General features: G+C 40.1%; 1 protein-coding gene across 1 annotated transcript; it reads left to right on the forward strand.

The window, feature by feature from the left end:
- The first annotated feature begins 1094 nt into the window (after positions 1-1094).
- Positions 1095-2318, forward strand: LOC142142527 (uncharacterized). The gene is made up of 2 exons (XM_075200410.1): positions 1095-1592; positions 2155-2318. Exons 1-2 carry the CDS (start codon positions 1121-1123, stop codon positions 2316-2318), a joined length of 636 nt encoding a protein of 211 aa, XP_075056511.1. The 5' UTR covers positions 1095-1120.
- Positions 2319-14199: the final 11881 nt, after the last annotated feature.

Raw genomic sequence — 14199 nt, forward strand, 5'->3', positions numbered from 1 at the left:
TAAGAAGTGAGTTCTGTATTAATCGCAAAAACCATCACATGTGTACATATATATTTGCTATATGTTTGTAAATAAATTCACCAAAATCACCTGCCATGGCCTACATAACAATGTGCAAGCACACTCTAAAGGACATGCCCCTTCCAGTACACCCAAAATGCTTTGCCTCCTGTCTCCTACTTTTGTCTGCTGGCAATTTAATGACCTAAATGTTTAATTGTGAAAAATCTGACCATTAAGGGTGGGTTTTAGAATCAGCCATTGTAACTCTTGACTCGTGTGCTGTAGCTTGCTGCTGTAACCTTAAAAAAGTATTGTAGGGGCAGATGTGTTGTCATTATTTGGCAAAGATGTAAAAGCCAGGTTTCAAATTCCAAACACCTTAGTGTATAGACTAATTTTTAAAAACTCCCATAAGATGCAAACAGATTACAGAGTGTACTAGATATAGCTAATCAATCATTACTTAACTGCCTATTTTGACTATTGTAGACTGTGAGGTAGTCCCAACAAAGGGTGATTTCCAAAATATACTCAACATTCTAAGATTTGGAGCTCCATCCACTAATTCTGTGATCATGTAAAGAGAGAACTAATTGATATCATTACCAGGGCCATGGGAGTTTGCTGACTTAAATTCACCAACATGAAAAAACATACTAGGGCCAAATTTGTTCAAAACCTAATTAGGCGCCCAGTAGTATGTTTAGGGAGTGTGGTAGACAACACATGCAAATATGGAGCAAGCCTCCAAACTCCACACATATGAAACAATAATCAGGGAGTTGAATTCCTGACCCCAGTGCTGTGAGAGCAAAGTGCTGACCACTAGGCCACTGCGATATTCCACAACTCTATGTAAAATACCAAAAATTGAGCAAGGTCATCATCATAATCATTTATTTATATAGGGCCACTAAATCCGCAGCAATGTACAGAGATTCCATTCACATCAGTCCCTGCCCCATTGTATCGGGCCGACAAGTCATGTGAAATGCTTTGTGGTCATCATGTTTAGCTCCTTGCATTGTTAGTAGCTAATATTTCTGGCTGCTGACAATGTAAAGATGATGAAATATGTATGATCACCTGAATGTCATAATACTATCTGTTTTTTCAAATGGTGATTGTGTTAACATGTCCTTTTGTTTATATTTCCTTGTTTCAAACAGACCGGGCACGCTGGGAACGCCGCCAACGCCGCCGGGCAGTGATGGAGGCGCAGGCAGCGGAGGAGGAGGAGGAGTCGGAGGAGGAGCCAGTGGCGGTGGCTGTGGCACTGTCCTCGGAGGAGTCGGAGGAGGAGCCAGTGGCGGTGGCTGTGGCGGTGGCTGTGGCACTGTCCTCGGAGGAGGAGGAGGAGGAGGACCCAGTGGCGGTGGCAGTGGCACTGTCCTCGGAGGAGGACCCAGTGGCGGTGGCAGTGGCACTGTCCTCGGAGGAGGTGGACCAGCCGGTGCCAGTGGCAGTGGCAGCGGTGGAGGAGGAGGAAGTGGCCCAGCCGGTTGGAGTGCAGGAGGAGGCTGACCCGGAGGAGCAACATTTGGAGGAGGCAGCATCGGGCAGCCAAGAGGCAGTGGCCTTTGATGATAGTAAGTATTTGCCAAAAGTGAGGGACCTAATTTGATAAGATTGAGATGTCCATTATACTGTGACGCCATGATGTTGATTAAATGGTGACATAAATGCCACCGGTTTAACACATAATATCTGGCTATAATTTTGATATACATTAAACACTCAAACCACAGCCAGAGCCATATTAACACATGGGCACGCAGGCCAGGGCCGTAAAAAATGTGTCCACTAGCCTGGTCAACTTGTCAGTATATTAATGACTTGATTTTAAACATCAACCCAATTCTTTTTAATTCCTGTGAGTGATTGTGTAGGTAGTTGGCCATGGTAGTGCTTTGCCCTGGGCCCTATAATGCTGGATAAGACAACCCTGTCTATGTCCCTCTCCCTGTGGCTCACCTGAATGTAGTACATTGATCCAAATGCATTATCAACATCTAATGTGCGTCCAAATGGTTTGGTTGCCAGAAGCGTAACATTTTAAAGTAGTTTAACACTACACATCTCTAGTAAATCCTGTCTGTTTGATCAAATAGGTATACACGTATGTTATGTTTCTTTTCTGCTTCTTTGCAGCACACATGGAGGAAGCTGACCATTGGCCTCCCCCCCCCCCCACCAACCCTGTCAGAGATGCGGACAGAAATTGTTGCATCTTTTGCAAAAATAAAGCGGCTCCAAAAGGAGCAGGACAAAGTGCTGCAGGAGCAGAAAATGGTGTATTGGGAGAGCTTGTATGATTAGGTTTTTTTTTTCTCTTAAGTTTATATGTAAATAGTTTGACTCATTCCTGTAAATATGTTTTGTTTTGTTATGATATCCAATTTTTATACATTTTTGAAAAAGCATCCTTGGTGTGTGTGTCTTTATTCATCTAATCCTCCTACATGTGGGTGTAAGGACAAAAGAAATTGTATATAAGAATCCAAAAAGATTAACATTTAAATAAGATGGATTGTTTTGAAGTCCATCATGATTTAGCTAGCAGAAAAGATTGTGATTTGCTCTTGGCATGTAATTGAAATTAAACATGTGCCCTCCACGAACAAGCCACCCCTATAAGAGGTATTGCATCTGTAGGCCCTGTGTGCAAGATAAAATCCAAAAATGAGAAACGCTCTAGCTAGTTACCAATTCCCCCAAATACATATGGCATTGTAGTGATAGTCCAAGGTTACATTCAAGTAACAGAGCAAAGCCAGTGACACATTGAAGAGAGCCTCGAAAGTGTTCCCAGAAGTGGCGTCAGTGGTGTAAGGCAGAAGTGCAAGCAAGGCGAAGGCCCATGGTACTGGAGTGTTGAGAGCGGCCTGTTTGGATAAAGCTGAGTACATGACATAACGTGTACGCCATGGATCCAGATGAAAGTCTATTTGCTGACAATGTTGCATTTGCAAGGAAGCTGTCACCCACAACACCCCCCCCCCCTCTTAGTCCATTCAGAATACTCAATGTGTGCATGCACCTAATACTGTGCATGTGAAGTATAGGCCGTGAGGCTTCTCGGATTTTACCCCAAATAAAGATTTACTTTCAATACAGTATAAATCAGAGGGCATATTTTACAATATGGTTGCGCGTGTATAACAAATCAAAAATAAAAAAAGAAAGCATTGTGTCACATTTCTTGTTAGGATAATGATTCCAGTCCACACATTAGTTATGGGTATGCTCAGTATTTGAACTCATGTCTGCTGTGCTCTGCGTCCAAAGTGCTAAGCAGTGAGCTACCTGTGAGATTGGTATTTTGTCTGTAATTTGTGTGAATAATGAAGAGTAGTATTGAGTGTGAGTTGCCTGTGTAGCACGCATGCTGTATTGTTGGTGTTGTCTGTGTATTTTCATGTCTCAGGTTGGGGTAGTGGTTAGCTGTCCCCATTTGCAAACAGTCATTCCTGAGTTCTAATCCAGACAGAAACCCTTCCTCTGTGTGCAGGTTGTATACACTCTTGTGTGTATCGTTTATGGAAGAGTATGCTGTGCATTTTGCTGAAAAGGCAAGATTTATTTACACCACTTACATTTTGATAGATTCGTTATTCATGTCTTTTTAATGTAGCCATTGTCCATGCATTTTGCGCACTATACGGCGACTTGAAATCCTAAAAACAGAAAGATCGTGAAGAATGTGTTTGTTAGCAGTGTGTATTGCACTAATTATTCGCAAAGTAAAACAAGGTTGAGAGTGTTCCAGATTATTGTTAATTGACAGTGATTAATGAGTAAAGAGCTATCTCGTTAAAATAAGCCCCAGGCATGTTTGTTGTGTTGTATATAAATAAACTGTTGGCCCCTCCCACAGTGGGCGTGAAGTATGCATTGTTTAGCTTGCCGTCGATCAGTTGAGAGCTGTCGCTTATGCGTGTAGCATGTTTAAAAATACGCAGGTGGGTGTGTTTTCTAACGTTCGCACTACTTATTTGCGTCACTTAGTTGTAATGGACCACAAGGGGGTGTGTTTTTGCTGTTTTAGGTGCTTATTTCACGCGCAAAACGGGTTGCGTCACTCAAAGTATGCAAGGCAGATGCGTATGCGTTTGCGTACCTTGATGAATCGGGCCCGTAGTCTTTTGTTGTTTCAGATGCCAACGATTTCAGATATAAATTAAGATTATTAAATAAACTTTAAGTAATTAAAATACATATTGTCATAATAGATCTGTGCTGTAAGTTATATAACTTATTCTTCAAGAATACTAGTGACTATAATTATAAATGCGTTTGGAAAGATACTAAAATATTAATGAACAATTATATAAAGTTTTTAGTAGATTATATCCGAAGAATGAACCAATAGTCACATGTATGCAAGTGTGAAATAATAGATAAAGAAATACAGTGAGAGAATAATATTAGTGAAGTAATGCTTAGTCTTAAAGTGACAAGCCTTTACTAACATATCTGATAGAAACATTTTCCAAGATTTTAAATTGTTTTACTTAAAACTTATCTTATTATTACGATGTTAGTCTACTGTCTATTTCAATGTTCATCAAGTGGATTTTCTCATGGGAAAATTTCCTTCCACACCAAAGTATTTTACATATGTTTGTGGATGCTTTAAAAGGCTGTGCATATAGTTTAAGTTTCAAGGTATCTTCTTTTGTTTTTGTTTGCTAACTTAATTAACATTAACCTTTTCATTCTTTATTCCCAAGAGAGCCAGGGTGAGATCTAATGCCAAGTGTTTATCTTTTTTTTTACAGGTGACAAAGCTGTTAATTTATTTATTTTTTTCAGTTTGAAGCATATAGTTCAAATTGTTATAATATACTTATATATATTACATTTTATTAATGTTTTTTCTATCACTTCATTTAAGATACACAAACAGGGTTTAAGGACTGTTATTACTTTAAAAATGCTGTGCTTAGATATTACTAGGATATTAATTGATAAAGGTATACTGTATACTGAATTAGAACATTTGTCTGTATTCATAGAATGTATTTTTATATTTAGTCAAATTTTAAATAACCACTGATATACGTACATTTGCTAGAAATAAGTGGATATGTATTAGTGGATATTAATAAAAAATGTAATATATCATTTTTGTTGATCTAGTTAATTTTAAGGTTTGAGCACAAAGATTAAAGAAATAACAAAATATGCAGATATACAATATTTGTGATATGCCTGATACATTTAACTGTATGAGATGTATGAATGAAGTATACTAGTGTAATTTTAAAGATATATTGATAGAACTATTATTTGAACAAGTCTGTTAATGAGTAAAAGGAAAAGACTAATTGAATATATTTATTTTCTTATTTTATGCAAGTTGGAGGTTTGTCAAAAACAGGTATAGTAAGATGGGGCCCGATTCATCAAAGTTCGCAAACCCATACGCATCTGCTAAATGGCTCTGCGCATGCGCGAAACAACACTTAAGCAGCGCAAAACACTACATACGCTACTCAAGCACGGCCGATACAGCTCTCAAAAGGCAACTCAATCTCAAACTCCAACGCAAATAGATTTGAGATGACTGCTGACCACTTGAGAACAAATGGGTGGGAATGGGCCAGGGTCATGTTTAACTCCAATACAGCTAGCTAAAACCACTATTAAAGGAGCATCTTTTGCGTTTAAAATGCAAAACGAAATATGCACAACATACATACATATCAATACAGACTGCTTGTACCATTTTTTTTTTATTTTTATTTTTTTTAAATTATTGGGATTTTAGATATCTTACAAATGTTCCATTAGTATGTTTCTGTAAATTAAGCCTTTTTTCTTTACATACCCCTTTCTAATCAATGCAATTTGCAAGTGCAACATGTTTGATGTTATTTTGGCCCTTTGGCCTCAATCCGGAACTGCCGGAATGCCGGAATTAGTTAGCTGGAAATAGCGCCCTCTGCTGCTTACTGCCTCTTCAGTAAAGAGGACTGGCTTTTATAGGCCTGTACACTGCTAGTCACATATCTTCTCAGCATTATGGGGAGAATCCAGGTCACAGTGCATTCCGGCTGCCGGAATGGTTGCCTCAGTGCATTCCACATTCATTCCACTGCCGGAATGGTTGCCTCAGTGCATTCCACATTCATTCCACTGCCGGAATGGTTGCCTCAGTGCATTCCACATTCATTCCACTGCCGGTATGGTTGCCTCAGTGCATTCCACATTCATTCCACTGCCGGAATGGTTGCCTCAGTGCATTCCACATTCATTCCAATGCCGGAATGGTTGCCTCAGTGCATTCCACATTCATTCCGGGTGCCGGAATGGTTGCCTCGGTGCATTCCACATTCATTCCACTGCCGGAATGGTGTGCACACTGCATGGGTAATTATTTCATTTTATTTAAAATGTTGCCCAAACAATAGACTTTGCCATAAATATTTATTATAAATCTCCAACCATTCTCAACAATTACCAATATCATTAGTCTCAATATGTTACATGCCTGATTTGACAGTTGGTGATGGTGCGTTTGCAATAATAATAATAATAGACATATAATAACTCTAAACTATATTTTAGCGTTTTACACACATGATTTATGCAAATTTAAAACAAGCGTACTATTACCACAGGGACACTTTTAACAGCAACACGAATAGTGTAAGGATATTAATGATCCCTAAGAGCCAAGAGAATTGGTGAGGACTTGAACCCACGTAACAAGTTTGCAAGGTGGATTGCCTAACTGCTACACCACTGTACAAGTGGTGATGTCAAGGGAATAGAATACAAATTAAAGATGGTCAGCAACTTATAGTATAAGTTGTTTTCCTTAAAACATGGGGAAAAATGCCAATACTTGGAAATATTATACCCAGAAAGATTTGGTGCATGCACAGTCTAAATTTATGCATATCGAAATATATCCATTTTGATAAATGCAAACCAAAAATATAACATTTATTGCTCCCATTTCTAATATTTGATTTGGTGGAGCACTTAGCTTTTTCCACTGTTGCCAGTACAGAATTCCTATGTCTTTGAAATCAAGTCTTTGCCAACAACTGCTTTGCTGTGTTGTAGCTGATAACACTGTTCAACATGACATATAGCCACCATACACACCAAAACATATACTAAGTCATAGTAACATAGTAACATAGTTGATGAGGTTGAAAAAAGACACCAGTCCATCAAGTTCAACCTATTTTGGATCTCCTGCGATCCTGCACTTATATTTGAAATTAATCCAGAGTAAGCAACCGCCAATCTGTTTCAATTTTGAAAATCCCCCCCAGACTCATTATTGCAATCCAATTTTTACCCTATATCCACTACTATCCTTTATTTTAAACTAACGGTCGTATCCCTGGATACACCTTTCCGCTAAAAATTTGTCTAACCCTTTCTTAAACATATCTATTGAATCTGCCATCACAACCTTCCCTGGCAATGAATTCCATATCTTGACTGCCCTTACTGTAAAGAACCCCTTCCTTTGCTGGTTGTAAAATTTCCTCTCCTCTAACCTTAGGGGATGACCACGTGTCCTGTGTATGGTCCTTGGGGTAAAAAGTTCCCATGAAAGCTCTCCGTATTGACCCCTTATATATTTGTACATAGTAATCATATCTCCCCTTAGACGCCTGTTTTCTAAAGTAAACATGCCTAAACTGGCTAACCTTTCCTCATAACTTAATGACTCCATACCCTTTATCAATTATGTCGCCCTTCTCCGAACCCTTTCTAGTTCCAAATTATCTTTTTTTATAGAGTGGTGCCCAGAACTGTACTGCATATTCAAGATGAGGTCTTACCAACGATTTATACAGTGGCAAAATTACACTGTCTTCCCTTGCATCTATGCCCCTTTTTATGCATGCCAATACTTTGTTTGCCCTTGCAGCTGCTGCTTGACATTGAGCACTATTGCTAAGTCTACTGTCTATGAGCACTTCCAAATCCTTTTCCATTATAGATTCTCCTAAATTAATTCCATTTAATTTATAGATTGCGTTCTTGTTTTTGATCCCTGAATGCATAACCTTACATTTATCTGTGTTAAACCTCATATTCCATTTGGCCGCCCAATCCTCCAGTTTTTTTAAGTCCCTCTGTAGAGAAGCTACATCTTGCTCTGATTTTATTACCTTACAGAGTTTAGTGTCATCTGCAAAAATAGAAACTTTACTCTCTAAACCATCACCAAGGTCATTAATAAATATATTAAAAAGGAGTGGTCCCAGCACGGAACCTTGAGGTACTCCACTTAAGACTTTTGACCAATTAGAAAATGTTCCATATATCACAACTCTCTGTTCCCTATTCTCTAACCAGTTTTCGATCCAAGTACAAATTTTGATTCCTAGACCCAGTTCCCTTATTTTGTAAACCAACCTCTTGTGTGGCACTGTATCAAAGGCCTTTGCAAAATATAAGTAGACCACATCTACTGTCCTGCCATGGTCTAAGTTCCCACTAACTTCCTCGTAGAAACTAATTAGATTAGTTTGACATGACCTATCCCTCACAAATCCATGTTGATTCCCACTAATAATTTTATTGCGTACCAAGTAATCCTGAATACTGTCCCTTAAAATACCTTCCAGTAGTTTCCCCACTATTGATGTCAGGCTTACAAGTCTATAATTCTCTGGTTGTGATCTCGTCCCCTTTTTAAACAATGGCACCACATCTGCTATTCGCCAATCCCTTGGTACTGAGCCTGATGAGATTGAATCTCTGAAAATTAAGAATAGCGGTCTAGCTATTTCCGAGTTTTACTCCATAAGGACCCTTGGGTGTATGCCATCTGGACCTGGAGCTTTATTTATCTTAATATTCTTCAGTCACCTTTGGACTTCTTCCTCTGACAACCAAGTATTAATTAATGGCATGGTATCATTTCCATTTTTATGTATTACTCCTGCCATTTGTTCCTCTCTGGTAAATACTGAAGAAAAGAACGTGTTTAATACCTCTGCTTTTTCCTTAATATCATTTATCAATTCACCCATCTCACTTCTAAGGGGTCCTATATTATCTTTTTTAATCCTTTTGCCATTTATATACTTAAAAAAACTTTTTGGGGTTTGTCTTACTTTCTTTTGCAACGTGCCTTTCATTTTCTAATTTAGCCAATCTAATTTCCTTTTTGCATGTTTTATTACATTCCTTGTACCTATGGAAGGACTCCTCTGACCCTTCAGACTTAAACAATTTAAATGCACGCTTCTTCCTTTGCATTTCTTCCCTTACCTTTTTATTTAGCCACCTTGGTTTAGACTTAATTCTTTTACATTTATTTCCCATAGGAATGAACTTATACGTGTATGTTTCCAACAACATTTTAAAGACAGCCCACATTTCTTCCTTATTTTTTCCTTCAAAGGCTTTGTCCCAGTCTATGCTCTTTATAGACTCTTTTAGCATATTAAAATTTGCCTTTTAAAAGTTTAAAGTCCTAGTTGATCCCTTATACTGTTGTTTCTGGAAACTAATTTCAAATGAGACCATATTATGATCACTGTTTCCAAAGTGCTCCTTTACTTGAATATTTGATATTACGTCTACATTGTTTGTTATTACTAGGTCCAGTATAGTCCGGTTCCTAGTTGGTTCCTCTACTAATTGGGACATGTAATGGTCTTTTAGCGTGCTCAGAAACCTATTTCCCCTAGCTGTACCGCAGGTCTCATTACTCCAATCAATGTCCGGATAATTAAAATCCCCCATAATTAAAATTTGACCTAGTTGATCTAGAGCATGTCCTACCGCAACTATAAATCTGTCCCCACATTTAACATTTACCTCCCCCTCCAATGCAACATGGTTTTGCCCAGGTGCAGAGTTACTCCTTTATGCTTTGCTCTCGCTAATGACTCGGGCCGTCTGTATTTAGTGTTTCACTACCTTCACATTCTTACGCCAAAACAATTGTAATTCAAAATTCACATTACTTGTAAGGGTATATGGCGATGGTTAGTATGACGTTTGCAAGCACTTTGGTGGTGGTTCTATATGAATAGATGGTGGTTGCACAAAGAAGAGGTTTATTTTACTTTTTTTTTTTCTTTATATCCCACCTTCCACATTACTTCCATCTACTTATGGACTGTCCTTTTACACCAAAAAGTGTGACGATGAATTACGTATACTTTGTAAGTATTGGTTGTGTCATTTGTGGCAAAGTCAGACAATGCCAAGTGTCCACGTCTCACCTAAGTGCTGGTTTGTAATATCTTCCTTTTGAAACACACCTAGTAGCAAAGGGTATGTGTCCTATGATTAGTGGACGCCGCCTGGTGTGTAATTATTAGTTTGGTGTACATTGACAATCTCCAATGTGGATTGAGCTTTGTTTAGCAGCCATTAATAGATGTGGCTAGTTTGCATTGGATGCTAATTATACAGTATTATGACTTTGAAACCTTTACTATTTAGGCTCTAACGTAGTTTAAGCTCATATATTAGAATGTTTCAATTTCATGTCTTGCAGGTATAGTTGTACTCTTAAATGGTGTTAATCTTGCTTTATTTGTCTTACCTCTCTTCCTACATAGGAGACAATGCATATCTCTCCTGCCCTTGGCACCTCACTCCTATATTTAACCCACACACAGAGCGGGAGGAGGTCTATAACTCGGCTCATAGGGCCACCAGATCGTCATTGAAAGAGCGTTTGGCGTTTTGAAGGCTCGTTTTAGATGTCTTGACCGGTCTGATGGCGCCCTAATGTATGAGCCGAGGAAGGTGTGTAAGATCATTGCTCTGTGTGTGGTGTTTCATAATATTGCCATCAGGAGTGGGGTACCAGGGGTCCTGGACGAGGTTGCTGGGGTGGACGAGGCGGAGGAGGAAGATCTTGGAGACCCCCCTCGTGAAGCTGTGCGTGGCTCCAACTTCAGAAGCTATGTTGTGGAGACCTTTTTTTGAGGTAAATATTTGGAGTTGTGATTTTTTAATATCTTCACATTTCAAAGATCTGTGGTAAAATCATGTGCAAGCTTAGTCAAGGGTCGATTATCTAAGGTATGGTAATTCAAAATGGGAATATGAATAGACATGGCCTGGTGTTAGTGAAATGGTTAATACAGTGGTTTCCAAACTTTTGCAGTTCGCGGCACCCTTAGAGTCTCCAAAAAATTTTCAAGGCACCCCTCCAAAATTATTGGCAAGCAGTCCCGTTTTATAAGTAGTCAAAAAGACGTAATAAATATTTAGGTCAGAACAGAAATACTTATTTAGTTGTATACAAAAATAATACACATAAATCCAAGGGAAAATAATTTATTTATGTATATTTTTTTTCAATTATATTTCTGTCAAAGAATAATTTACAGCTCACACACTCAGTGCCCCCTGCATCCACACACTCAGTGCCCCCTGCATCCACACACTCAGTGCCCCCTGCATCCACACACTCAGTGCCCCCTGCATCCACACACTCAGTGCCCCCTGCATCCACACACTCAGTGCCCCCTGCATCCACACACTCAGTGCCCCCTGCATCCACACACTCAGTGCCCCCTGCATCCACACACTCAGTGCCCCCTGCATCCACACACTCTGTGCCCCCTGCATCCACACACTCTGTGCCCCCATGCTCTGTCCCCTCAGCCTCTGTCCCCTCAGCCTCTGCCCCTCGCTGTGCCCTCAGCCTCTGCCCCTCGCTGTGCCCTCAGCCTCTGCCCCTCGCTGTGCCCTCAGCCTCTGCCCCTCGCTGTGCCCTCAGCCTCTGCCCCTCGCTGTGCCCTCAGCCTCTGCCCCTCGCTGTGCTCTCAGCCTCTGCCCCTCGCTGTGCTCTCAGCCTCTGTCCCCTCAGCCTCTGCCCCTCGCTGTGCTCTCAGCCTCTGTCCCCTCAGCCTCTGCCCCTCGCTGTGCTCTCAGCCTCTGTCCCCTCAGCCTCTGCCCCTTGCTGTGCTCTCAGCCTCTGTCCCCTCAGCCTCTGCCTGCTCTGCCTCTGCCCCTCGCTGTGCCCCCGTCGTGGACAGAAAGAAGAGGAAGGAAAAAGAAAAACTACTTGCCAATCCGGCGGCGCCCGGGACCCAGCATCCTCCTCCTTCCTCGTTTCTAACTGAATGCCGGGCGTGACGTCGCGCCCAGCAATCAGTGAGAAACGAGGAAGGAGGAGGATGCTGGGTCCCGGGCGCTGCCGGATTGGTAAGTAGTTTTTCTTTTTCCTTCCTCTTCTTTCTGTCCACGGCGCACAGTTTGGGAACCTAGGGGTTAATATGTGTAATAATAGGGGAAAAACCATGGCAACCTGTATTTTACCTTTACAATGTGTGTAGAAAGTATAGCTTCATGCCTCTAAGTTTAGCCTTAATGTCTTTTGCTAAATGCACCTTAATGGGGTAGTTTAAATCTACAGCCTAATGTGGCAACATAATTGACGTTTGGTTTTCTACAGTTTATTGATCAGCACATATAGTGTTGAGAAGTGCACATTATTGACCCTTTATTTGTTTTTCTTATATCTACAGCCTTTAGATTACACTTGGCCTGCAGTGCTGGCTTTTCTGCCATTGCACTTCCCTTTGGAGTTGGTGGATGTTGCCATGGTGAAGGGTGTTGTCAAATGTAAGTAGTATAGTGCTATCTGCACTAAAATGTGATTGGCCAGTGAGTGTGCTCCATACAATAATGTCGTTACTAAGCCTGCAATGTGTGGTTGCACAAACAAAACATATGGGCAGATGCTAGCTATGTAACATATGGGTTTGTAATTAAGTCAAATAATGCATTCAGAATCATAGGTATAGTCCAAACACACAAACCATTATTATACACTATAATATTACCGACTTTTTTACACATGCCAATACAGTGGTCAACCTCTTGATATCAAAATGCAAGTTGTGTGAGCTAATATTGCCATATTAAATTGTTGATTCTCATTCAACAGGGTGCGTTGGCGTGGATTTTGGATTTGTGCAATTCGTGTCTCACTACATGTTGTTGAATTTCTCCAGAGCTCCAAGCCTGCTTATGTCTCTCCAGTCTGCCCAGATTGTCATCTCTTCATCCAAGGAACTTTGACACACACAGACCATTAACTTGTTTGCTTTGTTTTTGTTAGCACGTTTGGATTCATATATGTAATAAATCTAGCCTATGCTGCAAATGTGTCAGCAATCAGTTGTCATGCCATTTTGTACCATTACTACAGTGCAGTGATTAATCTTTTAATACCCATAAATCCATGTGTAGTGCTTTCCAAACTATTGTGGAACAGGTGTTTTTTGAAAATATATTGAATCTAGGTGTGGTTCTTTTGTCCTTTGCCACAGATACACCATAGCCTACAAACACGCTCAATGGGGTAAATGTATAGTTTTAGAAAATGTCCATAGTGTGGAGGTTTGTATGTGTGTTTGGTTGCTTAGTAGTAAAATTATTGTACATTTGAAGCTTTTAGAGGGAGCATGGGATGTGCCTAGCAATATAGGGCATTCCATTACAGGTAAACGTATAGAAATAAAGCAAAAATGTTACCAGTGTCAGGTCAAACACTACCAACTTTTGGCCCTTGGTCAAACAGGATAACAATCTTCTTTTCTTGTGCTAGTGGCACTTTGGCATGTGGGTGTTGGACCACTGAGACAGACACAAACCCCACACTAACAATTATGGGGAATGCGTTAGGGCACTAAGCTAGTGGAGTCTTGCTACAAGACCATAATACCAATATGTGTTAGCCACCTTTGGTGTAGCAAATATTCCAGTCTCCACCCTTTTCTTGGTGTTTTTACAATGTTTATTTGCTGGGTTATGTAATACCTCACCTAGGGCCTGATTCATTAGTGATCTTCTTATCTTGTGCAAAAGGTAAGATGCTTATTTTTAAGAAGAAACGGGGAGATAAGAGTGAAGCAAAGATGGATTTTCATCGTAACCTAAGAAATTCTTCACTTATGCAGTGGATTTTGTTTCTTATCTCCCTTTTCTGAGCATGAACAGAGTGGATTTGCTTAAGATAAGCAAAAAACGACAGATAAGATCCTTAATGAATCAGGCCCCTAGTTTGCGAATTGGTCAAGCCACCTATATTTGAACTTACAGCCAACACAGATAGTCCACATGAGAACTAGTTACATTAGTCTGATTACACACATTGTTAGGCAGCAGTCACTTGACATGTTTGCTGAACCTGACAATGTAGGTCTCCAATGTTATTGTGGTGTATAAATGTGTAATTGT

Source organism: Mixophyes fleayi, chromosome 3 (genome assembly GCF_038048845.1).
Source record: "Mixophyes fleayi isolate aMixFle1 chromosome 3, aMixFle1.hap1, whole genome shotgun sequence".
In the NCBI taxonomy this organism is placed as follows: Eukaryota; Metazoa; Chordata; class Amphibia; order Anura; family Limnodynastidae; genus Mixophyes; species Mixophyes fleayi.

Excerpts from the sequence above, each read along its gene's own strand:
- LOC142142527 (XM_075200410.1), top strand. The coding sequence starts at position 1,121 with ATGGTGATTGTGTTAACATGTCCTTTTGTTTATATTTCCTTGTTTCAA. Across the intron at positions 1,593-2,154 it reads GGCAGTGGCCTTTGATGATA|CACACATGGAGGAAGCTGAC; the intron begins GTAAGTATTTGC and ends GCTTCTTTGCAG.